Source organism: Bufo gargarizans, chromosome 6 (genome assembly GCF_014858855.1).
Source record: "Bufo gargarizans isolate SCDJY-AF-19 chromosome 6, ASM1485885v1, whole genome shotgun sequence".
NCBI lineage: Eukaryota > Metazoa > Chordata > Amphibia > Anura > Bufonidae > Bufo > Bufo gargarizans.
In genome coordinates this window covers 365,703,846-365,728,558 of record NC_058085.1, presented here as the reverse complement: position 1 = coordinate 365,728,558, position 24,713 = coordinate 365,703,846, and the positions used below count along the sequence as shown (strand labels likewise).

Sequence of the window (24,713 nt, the reverse complement as noted above, 5' to 3'; positions counted from 1 at the left end):
TCATTTAGCGTGAACGGCGGCAGGCAGGGAGATATAAGTCATACAGTTATGCTCTGCTCACATTAGCACATCGCTAATGTCAGCCAGCTACATAATGATTTTTCTGATGACACAAACCCTTTAAAATAGACCCTTCTGATTTAGTATGTATATTGGGAGACATACCATTAGGATTGGGAGGGATAAGGGAAGATATGTTGCATAAAATTTAATTATTATTGGCTAGAAGGTAGATGTGCCTGGAGGTGCCCAGTGTCGGGGATACATGCAATAAATGTAAGTCCTTAGAGAAACGGGAATACAAAAAAAATATAAATAAATAGACATTCATGAAAATTTATGCAAGGACTGGGAGATATTTCTTAAATAATAAAATAAAAATGTTTCCCCTTGATCTTAATTAAGAGAGAGAAGAAAGGAAAGAGAGGGGAGAGAAGAAGGGTAAAGGTAAAAAAAAAAAAAAAAGAAGGAAATAAAAATAGGATTATTATTTAGTTTCTGTTTTTGTTTTGTTTCTGCTTCCTTATTTGTTTACCTGCGCTCAATCGGTGGTAAATGGGGTAGGGAAAGATTTGGAGGGGTAGATAAATTATGAGAGATAAGATAATAAAAAGGTTTGCATTGATGGGGAGAGTAATTAGGGGGCAGGGGGTAAGTTTTATAGAGGGACAAAATCCTGTATAATGTGAGGAAGTATAAGATATTTTTTTTTATGTAATTATAAAAAAAAACATAGAGAGGTGAAGAGAAAGACCTGTAGAGGTAAGCAGTCTTTTGGCCTATGATTATCTGTACAGCTGTGAGTCCTGTAACATCTGAGACTGCATTCCTGTCTAACTTCAGCCGGTCCATAACAAGTGAGACCCATCCTGAATTGTCTGTATTTGAATTCTTCAGTAAAGAATCTGTCATTGCTTCCTGCACTTCATTTGCACCACAATGTGCTGGCGTCATGACCACGGGAACCCTGCCTTGCATTGCTAAACCGTCAACATCAAGGGCATCTCAACCGCCATCAGACAGAAGCTTCAAAACCCTGAATACCGAATACTGCACCTATCAGGTCACCCACACTCGCGCACACCCCTGCAACTTGGTTACTTCATGTAGGAGGTAATATTCTAACACCCTGATCATAGTGGGAGCCATTTGGTAATGAACGCTGTCACCTTACAGCTAGAAATGCTCTTAATAATTCCCCCAAAAATGATGGTATAACTTTTATTTGCAGTTCCAGTTCCGACCACATGGTGTGCTGTTGGAGAGAATATGCTAATTAAAGGAATATGGTGTCTTTTATCCAGGCACAGGTAGTAAGATAACATACAGTGACACCTAGTGGTGGCATTTTATCTCTGTGGATTGTACAATATGTACAGCACATAGAGACAATATATAACAGCATCTATTTGTAATATAAGAGTTTTTGAAATGATATGACTGTTCACAGATCTTCAGCAGAGTTATTGTTCATTGAAATATTCAAGACAGGAGTAAACAGGAGGTCAGTGAGAAGTACAAGATTTAATTTGCAGCAATAGTGTCTTGAATCCAGTTATTATAGTTGCAGACCCTGGTGTAGACTCCCGGGTAGTCCTTCAGGGCACAGCCATATCCCCAGGAGACAACACCCTGCAGTTCTCCATTACATACGACAGGTCCTCCAGAGTCACCCTGAAGAATAAGAAAAAGTCACTTTGGTTCCCAGTAGACAACATTGAAGAAAATTGACTTGTCAGGTCTACATTACTCAATAGGAATTATGCTATGGACAATATAAATGAAAATGTCAGCCATGTCCTCCTATGGACTGGAATGTGGATGGGCAAAGGGAAGAATTAATATTGACCTGCAAAACATCAAAATGGGGCTGCTCACATCACAACCACTGGGTGGCCACATATAGACACATACAGCATAAATAACTCCCAACAATGCATCACAGAATCATATTATTATTTTTTCCAACAGGAAGGCAAGGAAGGACACATCTGTAGAATATCACGCTTTTTTTTTTAAATCTTCAATTACAATTATATTATTAAATCGAATTATATCATTATAGTTCCATATCTCGTAGATGCCAGATGGGTCACTCCTAGTGTGAAGCATTTGACATAGTAAAGAAGTGGAATAGACGGCTCTACTGTTCAGGTAAATGGTAGAGGTGCAAAACTGCTTGATCTGACTCACCATAGTGTTGATTACATCTTTATAGCAGCATTGTTCACCTGTAGTGTAGTTTATTAATGTTGGTATGCACTTAAGAGTCCTTCTTACCTCCCAAAACCGGATACATTAAACTCTCCTTAAAGGGGTTGTCCATGCTTTTAATATTGATGACTAGAGATGAGCAAACTTGGGTTTCAAGTTCGACGTACAAGGTTCGAGTGCTAGCTGAAATTGCAATCTTACTACCTATATGTCCTATTAAGTCTACCCCCCCGACATGTTTCGTCAGTGACCTGACTTCCTCAGGGGTAACAAGCAGAATTGAAGGCGCTCGCCGCCAATGAGGTATATAAGAGGTACTAATGATGATGGGTAGGAAAATAGGCCAATGAAAGTACCCCAACATCACCTGTGAAAAGGTGAGTCGGGTTATAGGCACCAATAGCCTTGTCAACATACCGTGCTTGAAATCCCTCCTATATCGCCGTATGGCTAATCAGAGTAGCGGAGATGGTGCCTGAGTCAGGTGCTGCGAGCAGGGAGCCAAGTGCTGTACTGCGCATGCTCTGCGCAGCGTCGAGATGCGCACAGACTTAGAAGAATCCAAGAGCTGTTCCGCGCATGCTCTGTGCGGCGTCGGGATGCGCCTGGACTTTGAAATAAGTGACCCTATGGTGACCCTAAGGTGTATCTTGTGGATTTCAATTCATAGAGCAAAGCAGATAGTATTGTGAGGTATATCACATGCACTTCAAATAACTGAGATTTGTTATACATAATTTACGCTCTGTGACAGAAACCAAATATAGGGTGTGCTCAACATAATTATCAAGGAAGAAATATATAAAAAGAGGGGGAAAAAGGTGACATAGTGAAATTAGAAATCAGATATCAAGTACTCTGTTGCACATATTCCACACCACAGTAGGATATACAGAGACTGAAAAGTAAGTGGGAAATGAAACACTACCCTACGTTAGTCCTTACAAGCTTGGATTCATCGGACAAGAAGGATGGTGTTCTATTATCTGTGTATAAAACAATATATCTACATTATCAAGGATACTTTTTTCATTAGCGCTTCATGATTGTCACTTCAAAGCCGGAGTGGAGTATCTGATCATTACCTCATCAGTACCAATACCTCAAAAAGAATGTGAGAAGTGACTCTCATAAGGCGGACAGTGGCCTAGAATGGATCACTAGGGTTCAAATTAACAGTTATTTGGTAATTTTCATATAATTTAACAACAAGGGCCTAAAGAAACGAAGAATAAGTGAAGCCTTAATTTAGCGCTTTTGGGCTCAGACTATCTAGTCTGTAGATCCATTTGGTTTCTTTCTGCAGTAAGATTCTGCCCAAGTCTCCATTTCTCACGCCAAGTGTTTTCTTACAGATGCCCCAGAAAGACAAGCACTTAGGATCCCCAGCATGAAAATATCTCAAATGTCTCGATATAGCGGTATCCGCTTTCGTATTGATACTACTAATGTGTTGGCTGATGCGACATCTAAATTCTTGTATTGTTTTACCTACGTAGAGTCTGTTGCACGGACACCGGGCTATATAAACAATGCCTGTCAGACGTGTCACAGCTGATGTTGGGGTACTTTCATTGGCTTGTTTTCCAATCCATCATTATTAGTACCTCATTGGCGGCGAGCGCCTTCAATTCTGCCCGTTACCCCTGAGGAAGCCAGGTCACTGACGAAACATGTCGGGGGGCAGACTTAGGTATTTACTTGTATATAAAGTGCAAGTGCTGCCAAAAATTACAAGGAAGAGGCACTCCGATACAACCTGTATATCACATAAAGGAGGGCCTCATTCACATTGTGGTACAATTGTTCAGGTAGTGGGACTCCTACACTCATAAAGCCTATGCACTAAGTGAAAGGGCTGCCAAAAATTACAAGGAACTGGCACTCCAATACAATCTTTGTTACACATAACATCATACACAGCCTTGAAAAATTATGATTGATGGCCTGCTGGTGACCCTCAAAAGCATTTTGAGCAAGGGCCTGCTGATCTGACCATCTAAAACACTATGGGCGAGGGCCACTGCCGCTTTGGTGACTCTAGATAACCTGGGCCCGATCGCATGTCCCTGTGACGGCGATGATCCATTCGAATGTCTGCCCTATCAACTTTCAATGTTATTTTCAGCCCAAACCATGCGTAACGGGGATATTATGGTTCGATTACGGAGAGGGAGCCTGAGAAACAACTATGGCTACCACATCCAAGCAAATATGCATGCGAGCAAATTACTTATTAGGTATAATTAGGTGAGGGCCTGCAGGTGAGCTAACCCTGTAAAAGATTTGATGCGTGGGCCTGCTGGTGAGCTGACCATGTAAAAGATTTTATGTGCGGACCTGCTGGTGAGCTGACACAGTAAAAGATTAGGGGAAGGCCTGCTGGTGAGCTGACACAGTTAGGCCTCGTTCACACTTCAGTGTTTGGTCAGTGATTTCCATCAGTGATTTGTGAGCCAAAACCAGGTGCAACTCTAAACACAGAACAGGAGCAGATCTTTCCCTTCTACCTCATGTCTGTGGAGGCTCCACTTCTGGTTTTGGCTCACAAATCACTGATGGAAATCACTGACCAAACACTGAAGTGTGAACGAGGCCTAAAAGATTAGGTGAAGGCCTGCTGGTGAACTGACCCTCTAAAAAATTTAATGCGAAGGCCTGCAGCTGAGCTGACCCTCTAAAAAATTATATGCGAGAGCCGGCAGGTGATCTGACCCTGTAAAACATTATATGCGAAGGGCATATACACGAGGGCATTATATGCAATGAATACGCATGTTGATATGATGGAAGAGGAGAAGGAGAATGAGAAAAGGAAGATTGAACCATATACCCTTGTTTGTGGTGGAAGGGGTGCATGGGAATACAGTGTATTCAGTACATTATAAACAACACATTTAAAGTGCCTTTATGTTCAGCCGCTTTCCTCTGGTGGAGTCGAGAAGTCATGGTCAATCCAGGCCTTGTTTATTTTTATAAGAGTCAACCTGTCAGCATTTTCAGTTAACAGGCGGATAAGCTTATCTGTTATAATGCCACCAGCAGCACTAAATACCTGCTCAGACAAAACACTGGCAGCAGGGCAGGCCAGCATCTCCAAAGCACAGAGCGCCAGTTTGTGCCACGTGTCCAGCTTTGACATCCAGTAGTTGTAAGGCATCATTGAGGACGCTGACACAGTCTGCTATGTACTCCTTCACCATCTTCCAAAATTTTTCTCTCCTCGTCACAGTGGACTGCGCATCAGGGTGAGGATGCTGGCAGGGTGTCATAAAACTGTCCCATGCCTTGGAGAGTGTTGCCCTGCCTCTGTTGGAACTGCTGTGTGTTCCCCTCATCTCCCCTCTTTGGTTGGCCAAGGAACTACGGACTCTGCCACCATCTTTGTAAGATGGAAATTTTTGGAGCAATTTTTCAACAAGGATCTTCTGGTATTGCACCGTTTTGCTTGTCCTCTCCACCAGAGGAATAAGAGATGAGAAGTTCTCTTTTTAGCGGGGGTCCAGAAGGGTGAACAACTAGTAATCCGTGTTGTCTAAAATGTGTATAATGCGTGGGTCGTGGGAAATGCAGCCTAACATGAAGTCAGCCATGTGTGCCAGAATACCAACAGAAAAGACTTCGCTGTCGTCATCAGGAGGATCACTATCAATCTCCTCATCCTCTTCCTCCTCTTCATCGTCCAATTTGCGCTGAGAAGACGAACTCAGGGTGGTCTGGCTATCACCCTGTATAATGGCATCCTCCATTTCCACCTCTTCCATATGCAAAGCGTTGTCCTTAATTGTGAGCAGAGAGCGTTTGAGTAGAGTAGACACAGAAGTGGGATGGTTATGCTGATAATAGCATTATCGCCGCTCACCATCTGTATTAATTCCTCAAAGTTTCTTAAAACCTCACAGAGGTCAGACATCCATACCCACTCCTCGCTTGTGAATAGCAGAAGCTGACTGGAAAATCAACAACCATGTTGCAGCTGGCATTCCACTACTGCCCTCTGCTGCTCACAAAACCTGGCCAACATGTGGAACGTCGAGTTCCAGCGCGTGCTCACGTCACACAACAGCCGGTGAGTTGGCAATTTCAAGTGCTGCTGCAGCGTTGACAGACCGGCTGAAGCTGTCGATGACTTGCGGAAATGTGCACACATGAGGTGTACTTTCACCAGTAGCTCAGGAAAATTGGGGTAGGTTTTGAAAAACTGTTGAACCACTAACTTTAAGACGTGGGCTAGGCATGGGATATGTCTGAGCTTGCCGAGCTCCAAAGCCGCCACCAAGTTATGGCCATTATCAGACACAACCATTCAGACACAACCATCAGTCTGGTCTCCTATCCCCTGCTACAGCTTGGCGGCGGTGTGCTGTTTGTCCCCTAAGCATATCAGCCTCAGCTCGGCCTGTTGCCGCTTCCCCACTGCAGTGCTACACTGCTTCCAGCTACCAACTGAAGACTGACTGGTGCTGCACATAGATAATTCGGAGGTGGAAGTATAGGAGGAGGCGGAGGAGGAGAAGTGGGGGTTGGAGCCACTAACGTAGGTGCTGGCGGAAACCCTGATTGACATAGGGCCCGCAATCCTTGACGTCGGTAGCACTGGTGCCATCCCAGGGTATGACTCAATCCCAGCCTCCGCAACATTCACCCAGTCTGCCGTCAGGGAAATGTAACGTCCCTGACCAAATGCACTTGTCCATGTGGACGTGGTTAAGTGGACCTTCCCAGTAACTGCGTTGGTCAGGGCACATGTGATGTTACAGAACACATGTTGGTGTAAGGCGGGCACGGCACACCTTGAAAAATAGTGACAGCTGGGGACTGCGTAACGCGGGACTGCTGCCGACATCAGGCTGCGGATGGCCTCATTGTCCACTAGCCTAAATAGCAACATTTCCAGGACAAGTAATTTGGAAAGCTGCGCATTTTGTGCTATGGCCTGTGGGTGGGCAACTGGGTATTTTCATTTGCATTCAAAGGCCTGGGGTAAGGACATCTGTACGCTGCACTGGGACACGGAAGTGGTCGCTGATGGTGCTTACGAAGGTCCTTCGATAGGGGATTTGCCAGCACGTAACATAGGGGAAAAGGAGGCAGTGGAGTGACCCGCAGACACAGATTGTGGACCCAGGCGTTCGTCCCACTTATTACGGTGCTTGGATGCCATGTGGCGGATCATGCTGTTGGTGGTGAGGTTGCTATTGTTCACACTCTGGCTCATTTTCGTATGGCACAGGTTGCAAACTACTATTCTTTTGTCATCTGCACTTTATTCAAAAAAGCGCCAGACTGCGGAACATTTACCCCTTGGCAAGGGAGATTTCTGCAAGGGGGTGCTCCAGGGAACAGTTGCAGCCCTGTTTGGTGTGGCCCATTTGGTGTGGCACCTCCTCTTCCACTTCCTCACTCTGATCATCCTCCTGATTTGCTGACCTAACCACAACCTCAGTGATTGCCAACTGTGTCTCATCCTCATCACCAACCTCTTGAGACAGTTAAGAGGGATTTTTCATAACTTTGCTATCTGATATATATTATATATATTATATAATCTACTGGATGTGCTGTCCAGTTTTTGGATTATTTTATTGGGTAAGGAGCTACACCCTTGGACTTAGCACCCAACGTATTACCTGGTTATTGGTGCTGCCATCTTTTCCATATATATATATATATATATATATATATATTTATTTTTTGCTATAGGAATCAGGAACTTTCACTGGCATTGATTATACAGGCTCTAGAGACAATGCACTTAATTTCCTTGCAGTGTTCAAGAATGCTCTTAATTACAGCATGCAAACACATCCCACCAGATGTTGACACTACAAAGAAGACAGACACGTGTCACTTGGAAATTCACTAGCACCTCCCTGTTACTCTCTGAGCATTGCTTGCACCAAACAGATAAGAGGAACCTCGCATACATGACATCATGTTGTCCTAACTCCAAACATTTGCAACTGTAACATCCCGAAGTTTGTTACTAAACTTTCTTTCGCTGCTACAACATGTTAAGTGTAATTTTACTGTCCGTCTATACGAGTATATTGTCATTAATGTCATTTAATATATTTCTAGGCCTGTTTTATATTATGCTTTAATTTCCCTGTACACCAGCAGGTGGCAGCAATGTGTGATCAGGTCCATAGCCAGTTTAGTATTTCTAGACTGGAATAGTTCATTCCAGGTTTAGCCCCCTTTTCTGTGAGCAGAAGTGGGCTGGTCCCATGTCCTGTCTCATGGGGAGGAGAAGGATGTTCTAGGTAGTGTACCAGCTACCCCTGCTTGGTAGGAGCTCTCAGAAACAGGATTTTGCCTCAGCTGAGGCCAAAGATCACTCTTCCCAGTCCGAGCCCTGCAGCCTCGACTGTGGACAAGAAAAGCAGCCACCTCCAGCCTCCAGGAAGAAGCATTCCCTGTGAGCCAAGCTGTGAGTACATATCCAGGAGAAGTCCAGGAGAAGCCAAATACCTATTCAGCTAGTCAGGCCCATACCAAGCAGAAGATAGACAGAGCAGAAGATAAATACCTGCCAGATTCTCCAGGCACATAGTATAGAAGCAGAAGAGATATTGATCCCTGCTATACATTGCCTATACCTGCTGGGACCTAAAGATTTATGCTGTAACTTGTATGGATCACTGCTGCTATTAAGTAAAGACAAGTTGGATTATATCTTCAGTCTGGATCTCATTTACTGCTACCAAAGTTCCTCAGTTACTCCTATTAACAACACTCATTTTATTGCAAGTGAGCCAGGATCCAGGAGTCCAGCCGTACCAAGGTAGGAGACACCGTTGGCATTACACAGAGACATTATCCCCCTCTGGCATTCCTCACCTGCTACGTGAGTTATAACATCTTAAAAGGCCCTGCTACAGTACCTGTGCAAGCTGCAATTGGCGTCACGAACAAACCACAAACTTATATACACATATTCTGACCCACTGCATCATTGGCCATCGTACCACGGTCCGGCTCATTGCATAAGGTCAGCAGACATCACTTACTGGGAGCTCCAAGGGTTGACCAAAGACGCTAGCCCCCATTCTTATACTCCAAATACATGGTTTAGGCCACAAAGTACTCAAACAAACAATTGAGGAGGTAAGTAAAAGATTTTGTGCAGAGAATTTAAAGCAAGTTACAGAAAGTATTTCAAGATGTCTCACCTGTGCTAGAAACAATGTTATGGGGAAGAAAGTAGGCCACCATGAACACTTACGGCCCCCACAAGGACCATTTCAGGAACTGCAAATTGATTTTACACACATGCCAAAAGCAACAAATGGGTGAAAAATTATTTTGGTAATTGTTAACAGGTTCAGCAGGTGGCCAGAGGCTTTTGTGGTAAGAAAAGAGGATGCAAAAACTGTAGCTAAAATATTGTGTAAAGAAATCATTCCCAGGTGGGGATACCCAGTCAGAATCAGTTATGATAACGGAACCCCATTCACAGCAAATCTAATTGCCGTTCACCACCGTCATGTTCTTGTGACTGTGGATGCTCAAGAGGCTGGGAATCAGGGTACAAGATCTCATGTCCCTCTTCAAGCGTGCTTGGCAAGAGGTCCAAATCAAGGAATGGCGCTGAAAAGAGCTCCTCGGAATATCCGAGTGTGGGATCACTTGTTTGGCCACACTGTAAATAGTGGGAGGAAGGAGGATCAGGGTCAGGATTGTGTTGACCAGACTCTTGGCTACTGAGACTGGACTTGGTGGAAGACTGGGTGGTGCTTAACTGACTGGAAGCATTATCTGCTGCAATCCAACCGACCACCTTGTCTCACTGCTCTGACTTCGAGAGTGGTGTCCTGCGCCACCCTGCAAACTGGGACATGAAGCTCGGTATCGTGGATGATTGTTTTTCTTGTGCTCTGGCAGCAGGCAGAGTTTCAATGCGCCCAGGGCCACGGCCACTGCGTGCACCATCAGCATCACGACCACTTCCCTGTCCCCTATTGCTCGCCTTCTGCATATTAAATGTGATATACTCTTGAAAGTCTGTCACACGTACAGTAGTGTAGGATTTGGAAGTGTATGCGCAAAAAAGGTTACATCAGTATTTTTGATGAGGAAACTTTATACTGGACAGGTACCACAGGTAATGTCACAGTTTGCAGTGTCTACGGAAAAACTGCACTGGATGTCACTGATATTTTAGGAATGCACACACTTTAAACAGGAGATGTGGCGCGGATAATTTAACAGTCCGCAGGGGCCTATTACACAGTATTTAGCGCAGGATGTGCTAAAAATATATATTGCTGCTGTCACACACAATAGTCCTTAAAAGGACTTTTGGATCTCTGAAACGTTTTCGTACACTTATAATATTCGATTACACTCCCTACACTCTCTGTCCCTTCCTTTCCTCAGCTCTCCCTGACTTAGGCCTATTGCACACGACCTTAGGTGTCCCGTTGCCATATTGAGGACAGCATATTCGAATCCGTGTGCATTCCACATCACGGACTTGGACCCATTGACTTGAATGGGTCTGCAAATTGGGAGATGCAGAATGATGGTGCGGAACGGAAGCACGGAACCGAACCCTACAGAAGCACGACAGAGTGCTTCCGTGGTGTTTCGCCCGGTACTTCGGTTCCGCAAAAAGATAGAACATTTCCTATCTTTTTGCGGAACGCCGGATCGCGGACCCATTAAAGTGAATGGGTCCGTGATCTGCTGCGGCTGCCCCACAGTGGGTGATCGTGCATTGCGGCCACATTCGTGTGCAAGAGGCTTTAGAATGAGCCAAACACGCATCATCGGGTGCTATATAGGACCCGATGACGCGTTCAGGCCAGCCAATCACTGTAATGGCAGTAGACAACATGGCTACTGGCATTACAGTGAGGGCAGTACTTAGCTGCATGTTTATTGGCTGCTTAGCTGCCGCAAAACGTGCGGGGAGGAGACTCGAGCATTGCGCTCGAGCACATGCGGTACTTGGCCGAGTACCGTCATGTGCCGAGCATAGCGATGCTCAAACCGAACTGGTATTCGCTCAACACTAGTGATAGCTAATCATCTAGGTAGCTAACCCGTCATAGACAGAACCAGTGAGTAGAGCCTTGGCTCTTTACGTGTGTCAGCGCAGGAAGTGTGTAGGAGAGAGTGCATATCTCCACCACAAATAAGCAGCATACCTTCATCAGATGCTGTTTGCAGTGAACAGGACGTACACTTTTCTAGGCTCACACTTTTTTAAATAAACATAGCAATAAAAGTTACATTTTAGTGCTTTACATAGATCTGGGTCAAGTGAACTAATGAGGCCTTGAGGCTTATAGTGGTTCCTTGTTAGAGACAGGAGATGACACATGCGCACGGCATACCGCCGATCTGACCACCGCCGATCTGAGGATAAGTCATCAATATTAAGAGCCCGGAAAACCCCTTCAATACATGATGGGAGTAATACTTTTGTTCTAGGTAGAAAGGAGAGAAAAGCAAATAGATTCGTAAGAATTTGTTTGTCCCATCAACACGAGTTGCTGCTGAGGATGCTCCCCCTGCCACTTGATTGGCTGACCCTGATATTCTTCCGCTTGTGCCGCTGCTCTGAGTAGCAAGCAAATTCAGAGGCTATGCTTGGCTTCATGTGCCGCTACTAGAAAGAGAAATGGTGCATGTACAATCACTGCTCCAGTCGCAAAAGCAGAGCCTCTGCACTTGTGTCACAGCGCAGACATTAGATTATAAGGGTTGGCAAAGATATCCGCCCCTGTCAATCAAGCTGCAAGGGGAGCGTCATCCGCAGCAGGGACAACACCTCGTAGTAACAAATCGATTCGCTCATCTCTAGTAGAGGGCCATTTGCTGTGGTCTCTAGAGGGTTTATGATGGTGAGATAGGTTACCTGGCAGGAATCTTTCCCTCCTTCAAGGTAGCCAACACAGATCATATTGGCCGTGATCTCTCCGGGATAGGCGTTATTACACTGAGCATCAGTCAGGACTGGAGCATCCACGCAATGCAGCAGATCGGGGTAGTTAGCTAAAATAATAGAAAATACAAATAGCGATAAGTGCATCATCCTAGATATTGTACTGCACAAAAAGCTCTGCATGCAATGGTTTAACTGGCTTTTTAAAGTGAATGTCCACCTTTTATATGTTTTACCCTAAATAGACCCACAGTTGTGTGCTGATGACTTTCATGATGCTGTATTTCTGTATACCATTGTTTTTAGTATTTCAAATCTGCTATGTAGACATAGTATTAAATAAACTCACTAGGATTACCTGCAGCCACCACTAGGGGGAGCTTGCAGCATAGATAATTGTACAGCTGCCATTGAGCTCAAGAATAAGTTCTCCATCCAATGCAACATTATTATTATCTGTTTAACTTAAGTAAAAAAAAAAATACACTTTTTTGTTACTTAGTTTGAAAAAATTCTGGAAATGTAAGAATTTCCAAACAGCAATCTGACTATTAGGCCTCATGCACACGACCGTTCCATTTTTTGCGGATCCGCAAAAAACAGAAGCCGTCCGTGTGCCTTCCGCAATTTGCGGAACGGAACAGGCGGCCTATATATAGACATGTTATATTTTTTGGGGCGGAGCCATGGAATGGAGCAACGGATGCGGACAGCACACGGAGTGCTGTCCACATCTTTTGCGGCCCCATTGAAGTTAATGGGTCTGCCCCCAAGCCGCAAAAACTGCGGCTCGGATGCAGACCCAAACAACGGTTGTGTGCATAAGGCCATATAAGGCTGTATTTCATTAACAGAATTTTGTACATACTGTAAAATGAAAATGTATTTAAAGGGGTTTTCAAGGAGAGTTAAAAAAAGAGAGTTGGACATGCTAAAAAAGAAAGAAAGAAACTTTACACACAGTGGCGTACACACAATCCATGGGGCCCCGGTGCGAAACTGATCTATGGGGCCCCCTCCCCGTCGCCCCCCCCCCCAACCTGCCTCCTAGCCCCCCCCCCCACTACCTCCCCTACCAGTTGTGTAACTATAGTGTTATGGGCCACAGTGCAAACATTTTTTCAAAGAACCGGCAGATTTTTTTTACTAAGGGCTCTTTCCGTGCGGCTAATCCGCGGCGTGACTGAGTGCCAAGCCCCATTCTAGACAGCAGAGACGCGGAGCAGTGACATGATTGACTGTGATCTTTTTACTACAAAATCACGGTGACAACTTTATGTCTCTGTGATTTTGTAGTAAAGAGATCACAGAGAGGCACAGAGCATAATCAGTCATGTTAATGCTGTGTCTCTGCTGTCCGGAACGGGGCTTGGCTCTCATTTACGCAGCGGATTCCTCGCACGGGATCCGCTTGTGTTAAAGAGCCCTAAGCCGAATGCATGGCTACACTCACCTAGTCCTAATAAAATCTGGTCCTACCTCATCCAGGGTGTCGCTGGCGTCGGCGTGATGTCTGCTGGATCCAGAACAAGGTCCCTGTGGTGAGAAAAAAAGAATAATCACATAAGGAAGGGATGGTGACTGCCCCTGTGAAATCACCAGCAGGGGGCGCTGTGCTGGCCTTTAAGACTGAGCCATGCGAATGCATAGCAGGGTAATCTAGGACATTTCCCCTAAGTGCAACCACACGGTACTAATGCCCACCTTGTGGCCCCTCACAGTAGTTATGCCCACCTTTGTTCCCGTCACAGTAATTATGCCCAGATATGTGCCCCCTCATAGTAGTTATGCCAAATATGTGTCCCCTTACAGTAGTAATGCCAGATTATGTGCCCCCTCACAGTATTAATGCCAGACTATGTGCCCCTCACCTAGTAACGCCAGATTATATGCCCCTTACAGTAGTAATGCCAGATTATGTGCCCCTCACAGTATTTATGCCCAGTTATGTGCCCCCTCAAAGTAAATATGCCCACATATGTGCCCCCTCAGAGTGGTTATGCCAGATTACGTGTCCTCTCACAGTAATAATGCCAGATTATGTGCCCCTTCACAGTATTTATGCCCGGTTATGTGCCCCCTCAAAGTAAATTTGCCCAGATATGTGTCCCCTCAGAGTGGTTATGCCAGATTATGTGCCCCTCACATTAGATATGCTCACATATGTGCCCCTCACATTGGTTATGCCAGATTAGGCTCCTTTCACACTAGCGTTCGTCGGTCCGCTCGTGAGTTCCGTTTGAAGGGGCTCACGAGCGGACCCGAACGCCTCCGTCCAGCCCTGATGCAGTCTGAATGGAGCGGATCCGCTCAGACTGCATCAGTCTGGCGGCGTTCAGCCTCCGCTCCGCTCGCCTCCGCACGGACAGGCGGACAGCTGAACGCTGCTTGCAGCGTTCAGCTGTCCGCCTGGCCGTGCGGAGGTGAGCGGATCCGTTCAGACTTACAATGTAAGTCAATGGGACCGGATCCGCTTGAAGATGAGCCCATATGGCTCAATCTTCAAGCGGATCCGTCCCCCATTGACTTTACATTGAAAGTCTGAACGGATCCGCTCAGGCTGCTTTCACACTTAGAATTTTTTCTAAGTTATTAATGCAGACGGATCCGTACTGAACGGAGCCTCCGTCTGCATTAATATGATCGGATCCGATCGAACGCTAGTGTGAAAGTAGCCTTACATGCCCCGTCACAGTAGTTATGCCTTCATATGTGCCCCCTCATAGTTATGCCTTTATATGTGCCCCCTCACAGTAGTTATGCCACATTAGGTGCCCCCTCAAATTAGTAATGGCAGATTAGGTGCCCCTCAGTAGAGATGCCAACTTTTGTGCCCCCTCACTCTAGTTGTTCCCATCAATCCCCCCCCCTCTGCCCCTCTGCCCCTCTGCCCCCTGCCCCTCTGCCTCTCTGCCCCTTTGCCCCCCTGCCCCCAGTCTGCAGCATTAGAAAAAAAAATTCTTACATACTTACCTTCTTCCCTGAGGAGAGTAGGCAGCTTGCCGGGTTTTTAGGTCTCCTCCCACAGTGACAGGCAGCAGCGCGATCTGGGGCCAGCAGGGGGAGCTCCTGAGCTCTGAAGATCAGTGAAGCAGGGAGCAGAGAGGTTTCCCTGCTTCACTATAGAAACGGAACTGCCGGCCCTGTGTGTGTGAGTGCGTGCCCCCCCACCCCCCATATTATACATGTAATGGTGGCATGGAGCGCTCTGATGGGGCCCGAAATTGCCACTGTACTTCATGCCGGGCCCCACCAGAGCGCTCCATTACATCTGAGTACAGCGGGAGCCCTGCCAGCGGCCTGGGGGGGGTCCACAGGCGGCCGGGCCCCCTGGAGTGCCGGGCCCGGTCGCAACTGCGACCCTGGTATGTACGCCACTGTTTACACAACTCCCCTGATCCTCTGCCTCTGCAGGACACACTGGAGTGCACCTAGCTTTTATGCTGCCTGAGTCGAAAACTGAAATGGCGTCTGCTCCCAATGTCAATTTCTTAACCTAATCCCTTTGCCACAATGGAAGCGCTCATTCCCCATGGCCCTTCCATTGCCCCTACCTGGTGCTGCCTGAGGCGATCGCCTCACTTGGCCTCATTGGTGGTGCACCCCTGAGGACACAGTAGTAAAGGTTTGCCACTGGCCTTAGCATGCACCCAGCTCAGTGGTTGACTAAGAAGTCGTTTTGTAGCATTTCTCTTCTGAATCTTGTTCAATTCCAAGCTGAAATGGAAAAAGAATCAGGGAATAGTGCAGCATTGAAACAGCAGTAGCCGGGGATCGGCGGAGGCGAGTATGGCTTCTTTTTTATTGTTGTGGCTTTTTTTATGAATTTGTTTCTGCAAGAACCCCTTTCAAACATAATGGGATTTGTGGACAACTTTTCAAAATGTCATGGACCTAGCACTATATTTATTATTTATCCAAAATAAGAGCACTGACCTTGGTGATGGCCCCATTTTGGTGGCCACATTTCTAGGACCTATCTCTGGATGTAGTGCAATACAATTCATTTCTATGTACAAATGGACAATACTATATATTTTTGGAATAGTTGATGCATTCGGATGTCCTGTAGCTCTAAAGTTTCATAAACTTACTTCCACTACTGAGGGTATTACCCCAGCCAGAGATCAGACAGCTGGATCCGGCAGCGACACATCCTGAGGGCAAAGGGATAGTGTTGACAAAGGCATTGAGGGTGGCGGGAGAGGACAGCCTGATCAGGAGAATATCATTGTCCAGGGTTCTGGAGTTGTACCTGGGATGTTTTATGGACTTGGCATTGCTTATGAACTGCTCGGTCCCTTCACTTACAGCAATGTTATGCTCTCCCAGCCTCACTTCTACTTTCCTGTAATGAACAGCATAGCCATTACCTACATATGAATGTACAGAAAAAACTGTTATCAAGTTGATACATTGATTTTCTGTCCAGATTAAAGTCTATGGATACCTTTGGGGGCAAGGTCGGAGTCCCGGCATCAGAACCGATCAGCTATTTCAGGAAGCCTCGATGCTCACCGGAGCTCTGATGAGCACTGTGGCCTCCTGGCAGATTACCAAGCACAGCGCTGTAACAAGTATAGTGCTTGGTATTGCAGCTCAGCCCCACTGACTTGAATGGGACTGAGCTGCAACTAGACCACTTGACCAATGTACAGTGACATCACAGGACATTGCAGAGCTCACAGATCACCCAGACTTTTCTAACAGCTCATTGTGGGGGGGCCAAAGTGTCGGACCCCCACAAATCTGATATTGATGACCTGTCCTGAGGATGGGTCATTCATCAATATATTTTCCAGGATAAACCCTTTAATTATTTTTTTTTTTTTTTGGGGGGGGAGGGAGGGGGGTTTAAGAAAGCAGCCATGTTTTTCCAGCCCTTTAAATAAATTTGAGTAAATTTCTAAAACCTGTTAAAATATAAGCTAGTAATAAAATCAACTTGCCCAAAGGTCATGCTTCTTTTATCAACCTCTATGTGTCATAAAAAAATCAATTAGACATTTTTCTTCTGTGAATAGTAAGCAGTTTTTTTTTTTATTATTTAAGGCTGATACTATTCATTTGGAAAGGTACAGTTTAAGTTAGACCTATTCCTCATGGGTGGGTAACATTCCTCATGGGCAGTGTCAAATTGTGTTGGCACCATCTTCACAAACAATGTAATATTGCCAGATAAGGAAGCAAGAAACCAGCTCAAGGGTCATGCTGATTTTGTTTCCCATCAAGGATGGAAGGAGTGTGAACAAGTGGGGTAAACTACTGTGAAAATACTTTTTAAACTATTATTGAAAAAAATATGTGGTCCAGTGTTAAACAGAACCAGTGGGGGGGCTGTGTTTTTGTTATGGGGTCATCCTTACATCTGTAAATTAGCCATGTTTTATTTACAACTTCTCCCTCCCTTTGCATCCCTTGTAGAAGATGTCTACCATGGCTTTGATTTTTAATCCCTTCTCAGACCCCACCCATGAGGAAAGTTAATGGAAACAATCTAAGGGCATCAAGCTACAAGAGAGAACCTTGCTTAAGATGACAGAATCACACACTGTATAGTTACTGGGTGTCAAAATTATAAAATAATAATAAAAGTAGATAGGTAGGTAGATAGCTAAAAATTAATTGTGTCCTCATACACATACTCTGGAGTGATAATGATAAATTTGGACAATCTGACGGATAGATGGTAAGTTATTATTATCTACTTTGTTATGTTACCGTAGTTCTCACTTACTGTTTGTGGCAATGAGCAGCAGAGACCACCCAAAGGCTGTTTATCAGAGACCCCCCACAGAAGTGATAGCCTGCATTTAGGGACACCTGCCAGGGGACAGAGTTCTTGGCACAGACATAACCTCCAACAATTTTATCATCTTCAAAGGCAACTGAAAAAGAATACAAGTGAAATATGAGTCACCAAATATAATATGTGATACTATAACATTAAATATAATGTTATATGTCAAAAATACTTTTGTAAATAACATAACATTCTGTATGTAATAAAGCATAAAATATGTAACAGAATATTTATAATGTGAACAATATTTTCTATATTTCTAAATAAATTTGACATACCTGTATTTTTCATCCCATAAGATGTACTTTCCCCCCAAAATAAAGTGGGAGCAAAATGGCAGTGCGTCTTATGGGGGCGAATGCTGCAATTTACACTGATACACCGCTGCCACGATGCTGCACAGCGACAGTCAGCGGGTGTATCAGCGGGGAGGGAGGAGGGGCTGGGGGCCGGCATCTGGTTTTGTAATGGCAGCGGGGCCCGGTCCAGTCACTGTATTCTATTACACCGGGCCCCGCTCACTGTAGTAATCATATCTAACCTGTAGGCAATGTTTAACTATATAAATCATGTGCAATCCAGCCTGTAGTACTTACTAAAATCTTCCGTAGCAGGCAGGAGGTCGGCCGGGCGGCAGCGTAACTCACTACGTCACGTGTCTGCTCCTCCCACTTTATGAATATATTGGGGTTCATTCACTACATAGGGACACTGTTATGGGGGATCTGTAGATGACACATAGCATAAGATGCTATATATGTGTCATCCCCCCTCATAGCAGTGTCATGCCATCCACAGATGCCCCCATAACAGTGCCACCCATAGATGCTCCCATAACAGTGCCATCCACAGATGCCCCCATAACAGTGCCATCCAGAGATGCCCCCATAACAGTGCCATCCACAAATGCCCCCATAACAGTGCCATCCACAGATGCCCCCATAACAGTGCCATCCACAGATCCCCCATAACAGTCCCATCCACAGATCAACCATAACAGTGTCAGCCACAGATTCCCATAACAGTGCGTCATCCACAGATCCCCCATAATAGTGTCATTCACAGACCACTATTAGTTCAAGACCCACCAAAAGCACACCTTTTGGTTCAAAATAAATTTTCTTCTTATTTTCCTCCTCAAAAACTTAGGTGCGTCTTATGGGCCGGTGCGTCTTATAGGGCGAAAAATATGGTATACCAATTCAGATTAAAAGAAGATAAAGATTAGCAAATCAAAGAAATAGGTAAAAAATATTCAAACTTTGTAATTTCTTTATTGAGGAAAATAATCTAATAACACATGTGTATGAGAGGCAAAAGTTCCATTCAATGGGATGACAACCGAAGGCGCTAGCGTCCCCACTAGAGGCCTAGACCAAACATAAACCAAAAGGGAAAAGAGAAGGGAAAAGACTTATCTGATACGAGAAGGAGCAGACGATCCACCAAGCATCCAAAGCTCACACAAGGTAGAACTATGACCTGCAAAGGCTATAGGGAAAAAGGGAGGTACAAATAGCTTCACTAATCACCAAAAGAACACCACCTGGGAGAAGGTGGAACTGTGCTCAAACCCACAACAAGCAAACTATCAGATCGAGTCACGTGCAGCAATTCTGACAGATCTCCTCAAACCACCCACAGGGCAGGGCATGCCAGGGGGCGATCTGTTTTATTTAAAGAACAGGGACCTATCAAAGTTTGATCTTCACTATAAGTTTATGGAAATGTATCATGGCACAAATGAAGGAGATTTCTGAGCACCTCAGAAGATTTGTTGATGAATGATCATCAGACTGGAAAATGTTAGAAAACCACCTCTAAAGAATTTAGACTCACCAAACCACAGTCAGACAGACTGTGTAAAAATGGAAGAAATTCAAGACTATTACTACCCTAGACAGGACTATTCGACCAATAAAGATCATGGAAGGTGTGTAATAGTCCATGAATAACCAAAAACGGACCCTGTCTGGGTAAAGGTATTATCTCAACAACATACAAATAGCCATGTGGCCTATTTCCTAACTTGACCCAGATTAGTCATTAACACATTATAAAATGTAACTTTTATTGATGTATAAAAACTGTGAGCATTAAATAAAGTGTTTTAAAATTGCCGCTCCCTGAGTCAGTGTGATTATTGTGATGAATGCCTGGAGTAAGGTTGTGCACTCTCTTCACCTCACAGCAATAATATTCAAAGCTCTGCCCTAGTAGTCAGTTCAGTGTGTTAGAGATCAACTGACTACTAGGGCAGAGCATTAAATATTAATGCTGTGAGGTGAGGAGAGTACACAAACTTACTCCAGGCATTCATCACAATAATCAAACTGACTCAGCGGCAATTTTAAAACACTTTATTTAGTACTCACAGTTTTTATACATCAATAAAAGTTAAATTTTATAATGTGTTAATTAAAAAATCTGAGTCGAGTAAGGTAATAAGCCACATAGCTATTTGTACGTTGTTAATAGTCGATGAAGTCACAAAGAAACCCAAGGTAACCTCTAATTAACTAAAAGCCTTTCTCATATTAGTTAGTGGTAATGTTCATGAGTCCACCATTAGGAGGACACTGAACAACAATCGAGCTCATGGCAGGATTACAATGAGAAAGCCGCTGCTCTCTAAAAAGAACATTGCTGCCCGTCTCCAGTTTGCTATAGATGACATGGACAAGCCAAAGGCTATTTGAACAATGTTTTGTGGAGGGATAAAACCAAAATGTACCTTTTTGGTTTAAATGAAAAACTTTATTTTTGGAGAAAGGAAAGGACTGCATTTCAGTATAAAAACCTAATACCATCCATGAAAGGTGGGGGGGGTTTGGGCCTGTTTTGCTACATCTAGGTCAGGGTGGCTTTTCATCATTGTTGGGACAATAAAGGAATGTGTCAGGGATAGAGATGTGTGAATATATTCTAAAAAGAAAATGTATTTGTTACAAATAAAAAAATAAAAAATCTTTCGGCAAATTAATCATACATTTTGCAATTTGCTTTGGATGAATTACTTGAAAACAGTGCCCATTGCTATTTTAGTGTGAAAATTTGACCATAAGGGAGAAAGATAGAGAATCACATGACACTGGGAGAGATTATGGGGAAGGGCTTTCCCTCATTGGCTCTGAGGCTTACAGACAACCTGAACCAGTCAGAGGCAGGCTAAAGGAAGGTCCTTTGCTGAAAACATCATAGAATGCCATTCTGTGCTTAGCTTATGACCTGGAGGGGTGTGTTGTGACAGTATCTAACAAAAAGCTATTACAGACACAAGCCACTAATGTAGTGTGAAATGAACACTGTAGGAAGAGGACAGAGCAATAATGAGAAAATATAATAGGGATATTTTAGGGCATAAAATCAGGGAAAGCATATTCAGAGGGGCATGTACAGAGAATAAGGGAGTCAGGAACTGGCCACCCAGTTGTGTGTTTATTACAACTGCTTGCAACACATTTTCTTCTGTACACTGTATGAACAGATATATATGTTGTTCTAAACCTCAAATTTCCACAGTTCATAGGCTCATTGTCAGCATACCGATAGCATACATTCTGCTCCAAGTGCTTTACATTTGTACATTTAGTTTTAATTTAAAAACCAGTTTAAATTTACCATTTGAAATATCTGTGCATTATACCATGACCACCGTATTGTCGAGTCATTCCCTCCCAATCTCCCACATTCCCAATCAAATAAAGACACAACTCCGCACGTGGATTTTATTGGCCACAGCAGCCATTTTATTAATAACATAAATACAATAAATAACAAATAACCAACCCAAGGCCTTCCCACCTGAAAGCCTGCGCAAGAACCTTCCCAAGAACACCGTAAAAACCCTGAGAAAAACATGACAGCACGGAGAGGGTCTTTGGAGCCCTGTAAACCTGACAGGTAACTGCCCGGCCCCTCAATTAAATTACCTCTAGCCAAAAAACATCAGCTCAGAGGTAGAAACCGGTAACCATGGGCAACAAAGGTGGGCAGATACCCACCATATCACCCCCAAAATCCAATACCTGGGGAGTCCAGAGCTCCCTTGGCTCCCTCCCCACCATGCCAAAGCCGCCATAATCACCAACTCCAAGGATCCACCACTGCCCTGTCTGCTATGACAAGAAACCAGTCCCTGACCAAACTAAAATCCACCCATAACCACCCCGGCCCAACCCCAAAAAACCTCCATCACGCCAGAACACCAGACCATCTCACGCAAATCGCAGCCCTAAGGGTGGGTGGGGGCTTCTGCAAATCTGCTGTCCCCACAAGATGGCCCCTTTCTCACCCTTGCTACCCTTTATAAACCCTATACCCCTCCCCTAGTGCATCCCCCACCAGCTCCACCAAATAACCCATAGGTCCCAAAAACTCCACTCCCTCCAAGCCTCTGTCATGCCTGGTCTACCCCCAGGCTTGCAGCCCTAAGCCTGGCCTGTACTTGACCAGTTTACAGGGAGTGCAGAATTATTAGGCAAATGAGTATTTTGACCACATCATCCTCTTTATGCATGTTGTCTTACTCCAAGCTGTATAGGCTCGAAAGCCTACTACCAATTAAGCATATTAGGTGATGTGCATCTCTGTAATGAGAAGGGGTGTGGTCTAATGACATCAACACCCTATATCAGGTGTGCATAATTATTAGGCAACTTCCTTTCCTTTGGCAAAATGGGTCAAAAGAAGGACTTGACAGGCTCAGAAAAGTCAAAAATAGTGAGATATCTTGCAGAGAGATGCAGCACTCTTAAAATTGCAAAGCTTCTGAAGCGTGATCATGGAACAATCAAGCGTTTCATTCAAAATAGTCAACAGGGTCGCAAGAAGCGTGTGGAAAAACCAAGGCGCAAAATAACTGCCCATGAACTGAGAAAAGTCAAGCGTGCAGCTGCCAAGATGCCACTTGCCACCAGTTTGGCCATATTTCAGAGCTGCAACATCACTGGAGTGCCCAAAAGCACAAGGTGTGCAATACTCAGAGACATGGCCAAGGTAAGAAAGGCTGAAAGACGACCACCACTGAACAAGACACACAAGCTGAAACGTCAAGACTGGGCCAAGAAATATCTCAAGACTGATTTTTCTAAAGTTTTATGGACTGATGAAATTAGAGTGAGTCTTGATGGGCCAGATGGATGGGCCCGTGGCTGGATTGGTAAAGGGCAGAGAGCTCCAGTCCGACTCAGACGCCAGCAAGGTGGAGGTGGAGTACTGGTTTGGGCTGGTATCATCAAAGATGAGCTTGTGGGGCCTTTTCGGGTTGAGGATGGAGTCAAGCTCAACTCCCAGTCCTACTGCCAGTTTCTGGAAGACACCTTCTTCAAGCAGTGGTACAGGAAGAAGTCTGCATCCTTCAAGAAAAACATGATTTTCATGCAGGACAATGCTCCATCACACGCGTCCAAGTACTCCACAGTGTGGCTGGCAAGAAAGGGTATAAAAGAAGAAAATCTAATGACATGGCCTCCTTGTTCACCTGATCTGAACCCCATTGAGAACCTGTGGTCCATCATCAAATGTGAGATTTACAAGGAGGGAAAACAGTACACCTCTCTGAACAGTGTCTGGGAGGCTGTGGTTGCTGCTGCACGCAATGTTGATGGTGAACAGATCAAAACACTGACAGAATCCATGGATGGCAGGCTTTTGAGTGTCCTTGCAAAGAAAGGTGGCTATATTGGTCACTAATTTGTTTTTGTTTTGTTTTTGAATGTCAGAAATGTATATTTGTGAATGTTGAGATGTTATATTGGTTTCATTGGTAAAAATAAATAATTGAAATGGGTATATATTTGTTTTTCGTTAAGTTGCCTAATAATTATGCACAGTAATAGTCACCTGCACACACAGATATCCCCCTAAAATAGCTAAAACTAAAAACAAACTAAAAACTACTTCCAAAAATATTCAGCTTTGATATTAATGAGTTTTTTGGGTTCATTGAGAACATGGTTGTTGTTCAATAATAAAATTAATCCTCAAAAATACAACTTGCCTAATAATTCTGCACTCCCTGTATTGTCGAGTCATTCCCTCCCAATCTCCCCCATTCCCAATCAAATAAAGATACAACTCCGCACGTGGATTTTATTGGCCACAGCAGTCATTTTGTAGATAACATAAATACAATAAATAACATAAATAATAACTAACCTAAAGCCTTCCCATTTGAAGGCCCGCCCAAGAACCTTCCCAAGAACACCAAAGAATGCTGAGAAAAACATGACAGCACGGAGAGGGTCCTTGGAGCCCCGTAAACCTGATGGGTAACTGCCCCACCCCTCAATTAAATTACCTCTAGCCGATAAACACCAGCTCAGAGGTAGAAACCGGTAACCATGGGCAACAAATGTGGGCAGATACCAACCATATCACCCCCAAAATCTAATACCTAGGGAGTCCAGAGCTCCCTTGGCTCCCTCCCTACCACGCCAGAGCCACCATAACCACCAACTCCAAGGACCCACCACTGCCCATGACACAAGGGGGTGAAACCTCACCTCCTTGCAACCTGCCACACCCGCAAAGCCAACTCAATCCCGTCCTGTAAACCTTAACACCATAAGTCAATACCCACCGCATTCAGATGTACTCCATTCCCCTCCAAAAAGCCCCCTCACCCGCTCCCAATTCCCTATGATGAACCGCGATACCACCATTCCTCACCATGAAACGACCTACTGCCCTATTAACTTTTATCCTCGCTTTGTTCAGCCTCTCCACTGACCTAGCGTCCCTCCATTGCTTACTCAGCACCATATCCGACCAGACAGTCACCATTCCTGGAAACTGAAC

The 24,713-nt window shown here is 44.6% G+C and overlaps 1 protein-coding gene across 1 annotated transcript; it reads right to left on the bottom strand.

The window, feature by feature from the left end:
- Positions 1-1,524: 1,524 nt before the first annotated feature.
- LOC122940594 (trypsin-like) lies at positions 1,525-23,551 on the bottom strand. Its single transcript, XM_044297237.1, has 5 exons — positions 23,509-23,551; positions 17,847-17,997; positions 16,204-16,457; positions 12,083-12,219; positions 1,525-1,674 (listed from the first exon to the last, which is right to left on the bottom strand). The coding sequence occupies exons 1-5, from the start codon at positions 23,549-23,551 to the stop codon at positions 1,525-1,527; spliced, it is 735 nt and encodes a 244-aa protein (XP_044153172.1).
- Between the last annotated feature and the right edge of the window lie 1,162 nt (positions 23,552-24,713).

Bases quoted from the DNA above. Each gene is read 5' to 3' on its own strand.
- LOC122940594 (XM_044297237.1), bottom strand. From the start codon at position 23,551: ATGGATTCTGTCAGTGTTTTGATCTGTTCACCATCAACATTGC. The intron at 17,998-23,508 runs GTGCAGCAGCAA...ATTCTTTTTCAG, and splicing joins CTGTTCACCATCAACATTGC to TTGCCTTTGAAGATGATAAA. The intron at 16,458-17,846 runs GTAAGTGAGAAC...TGTTCATTACAG, and splicing joins GCTGCTCATTGCCACAAACA to GAAAGTAGAAGTGAGGCTGG.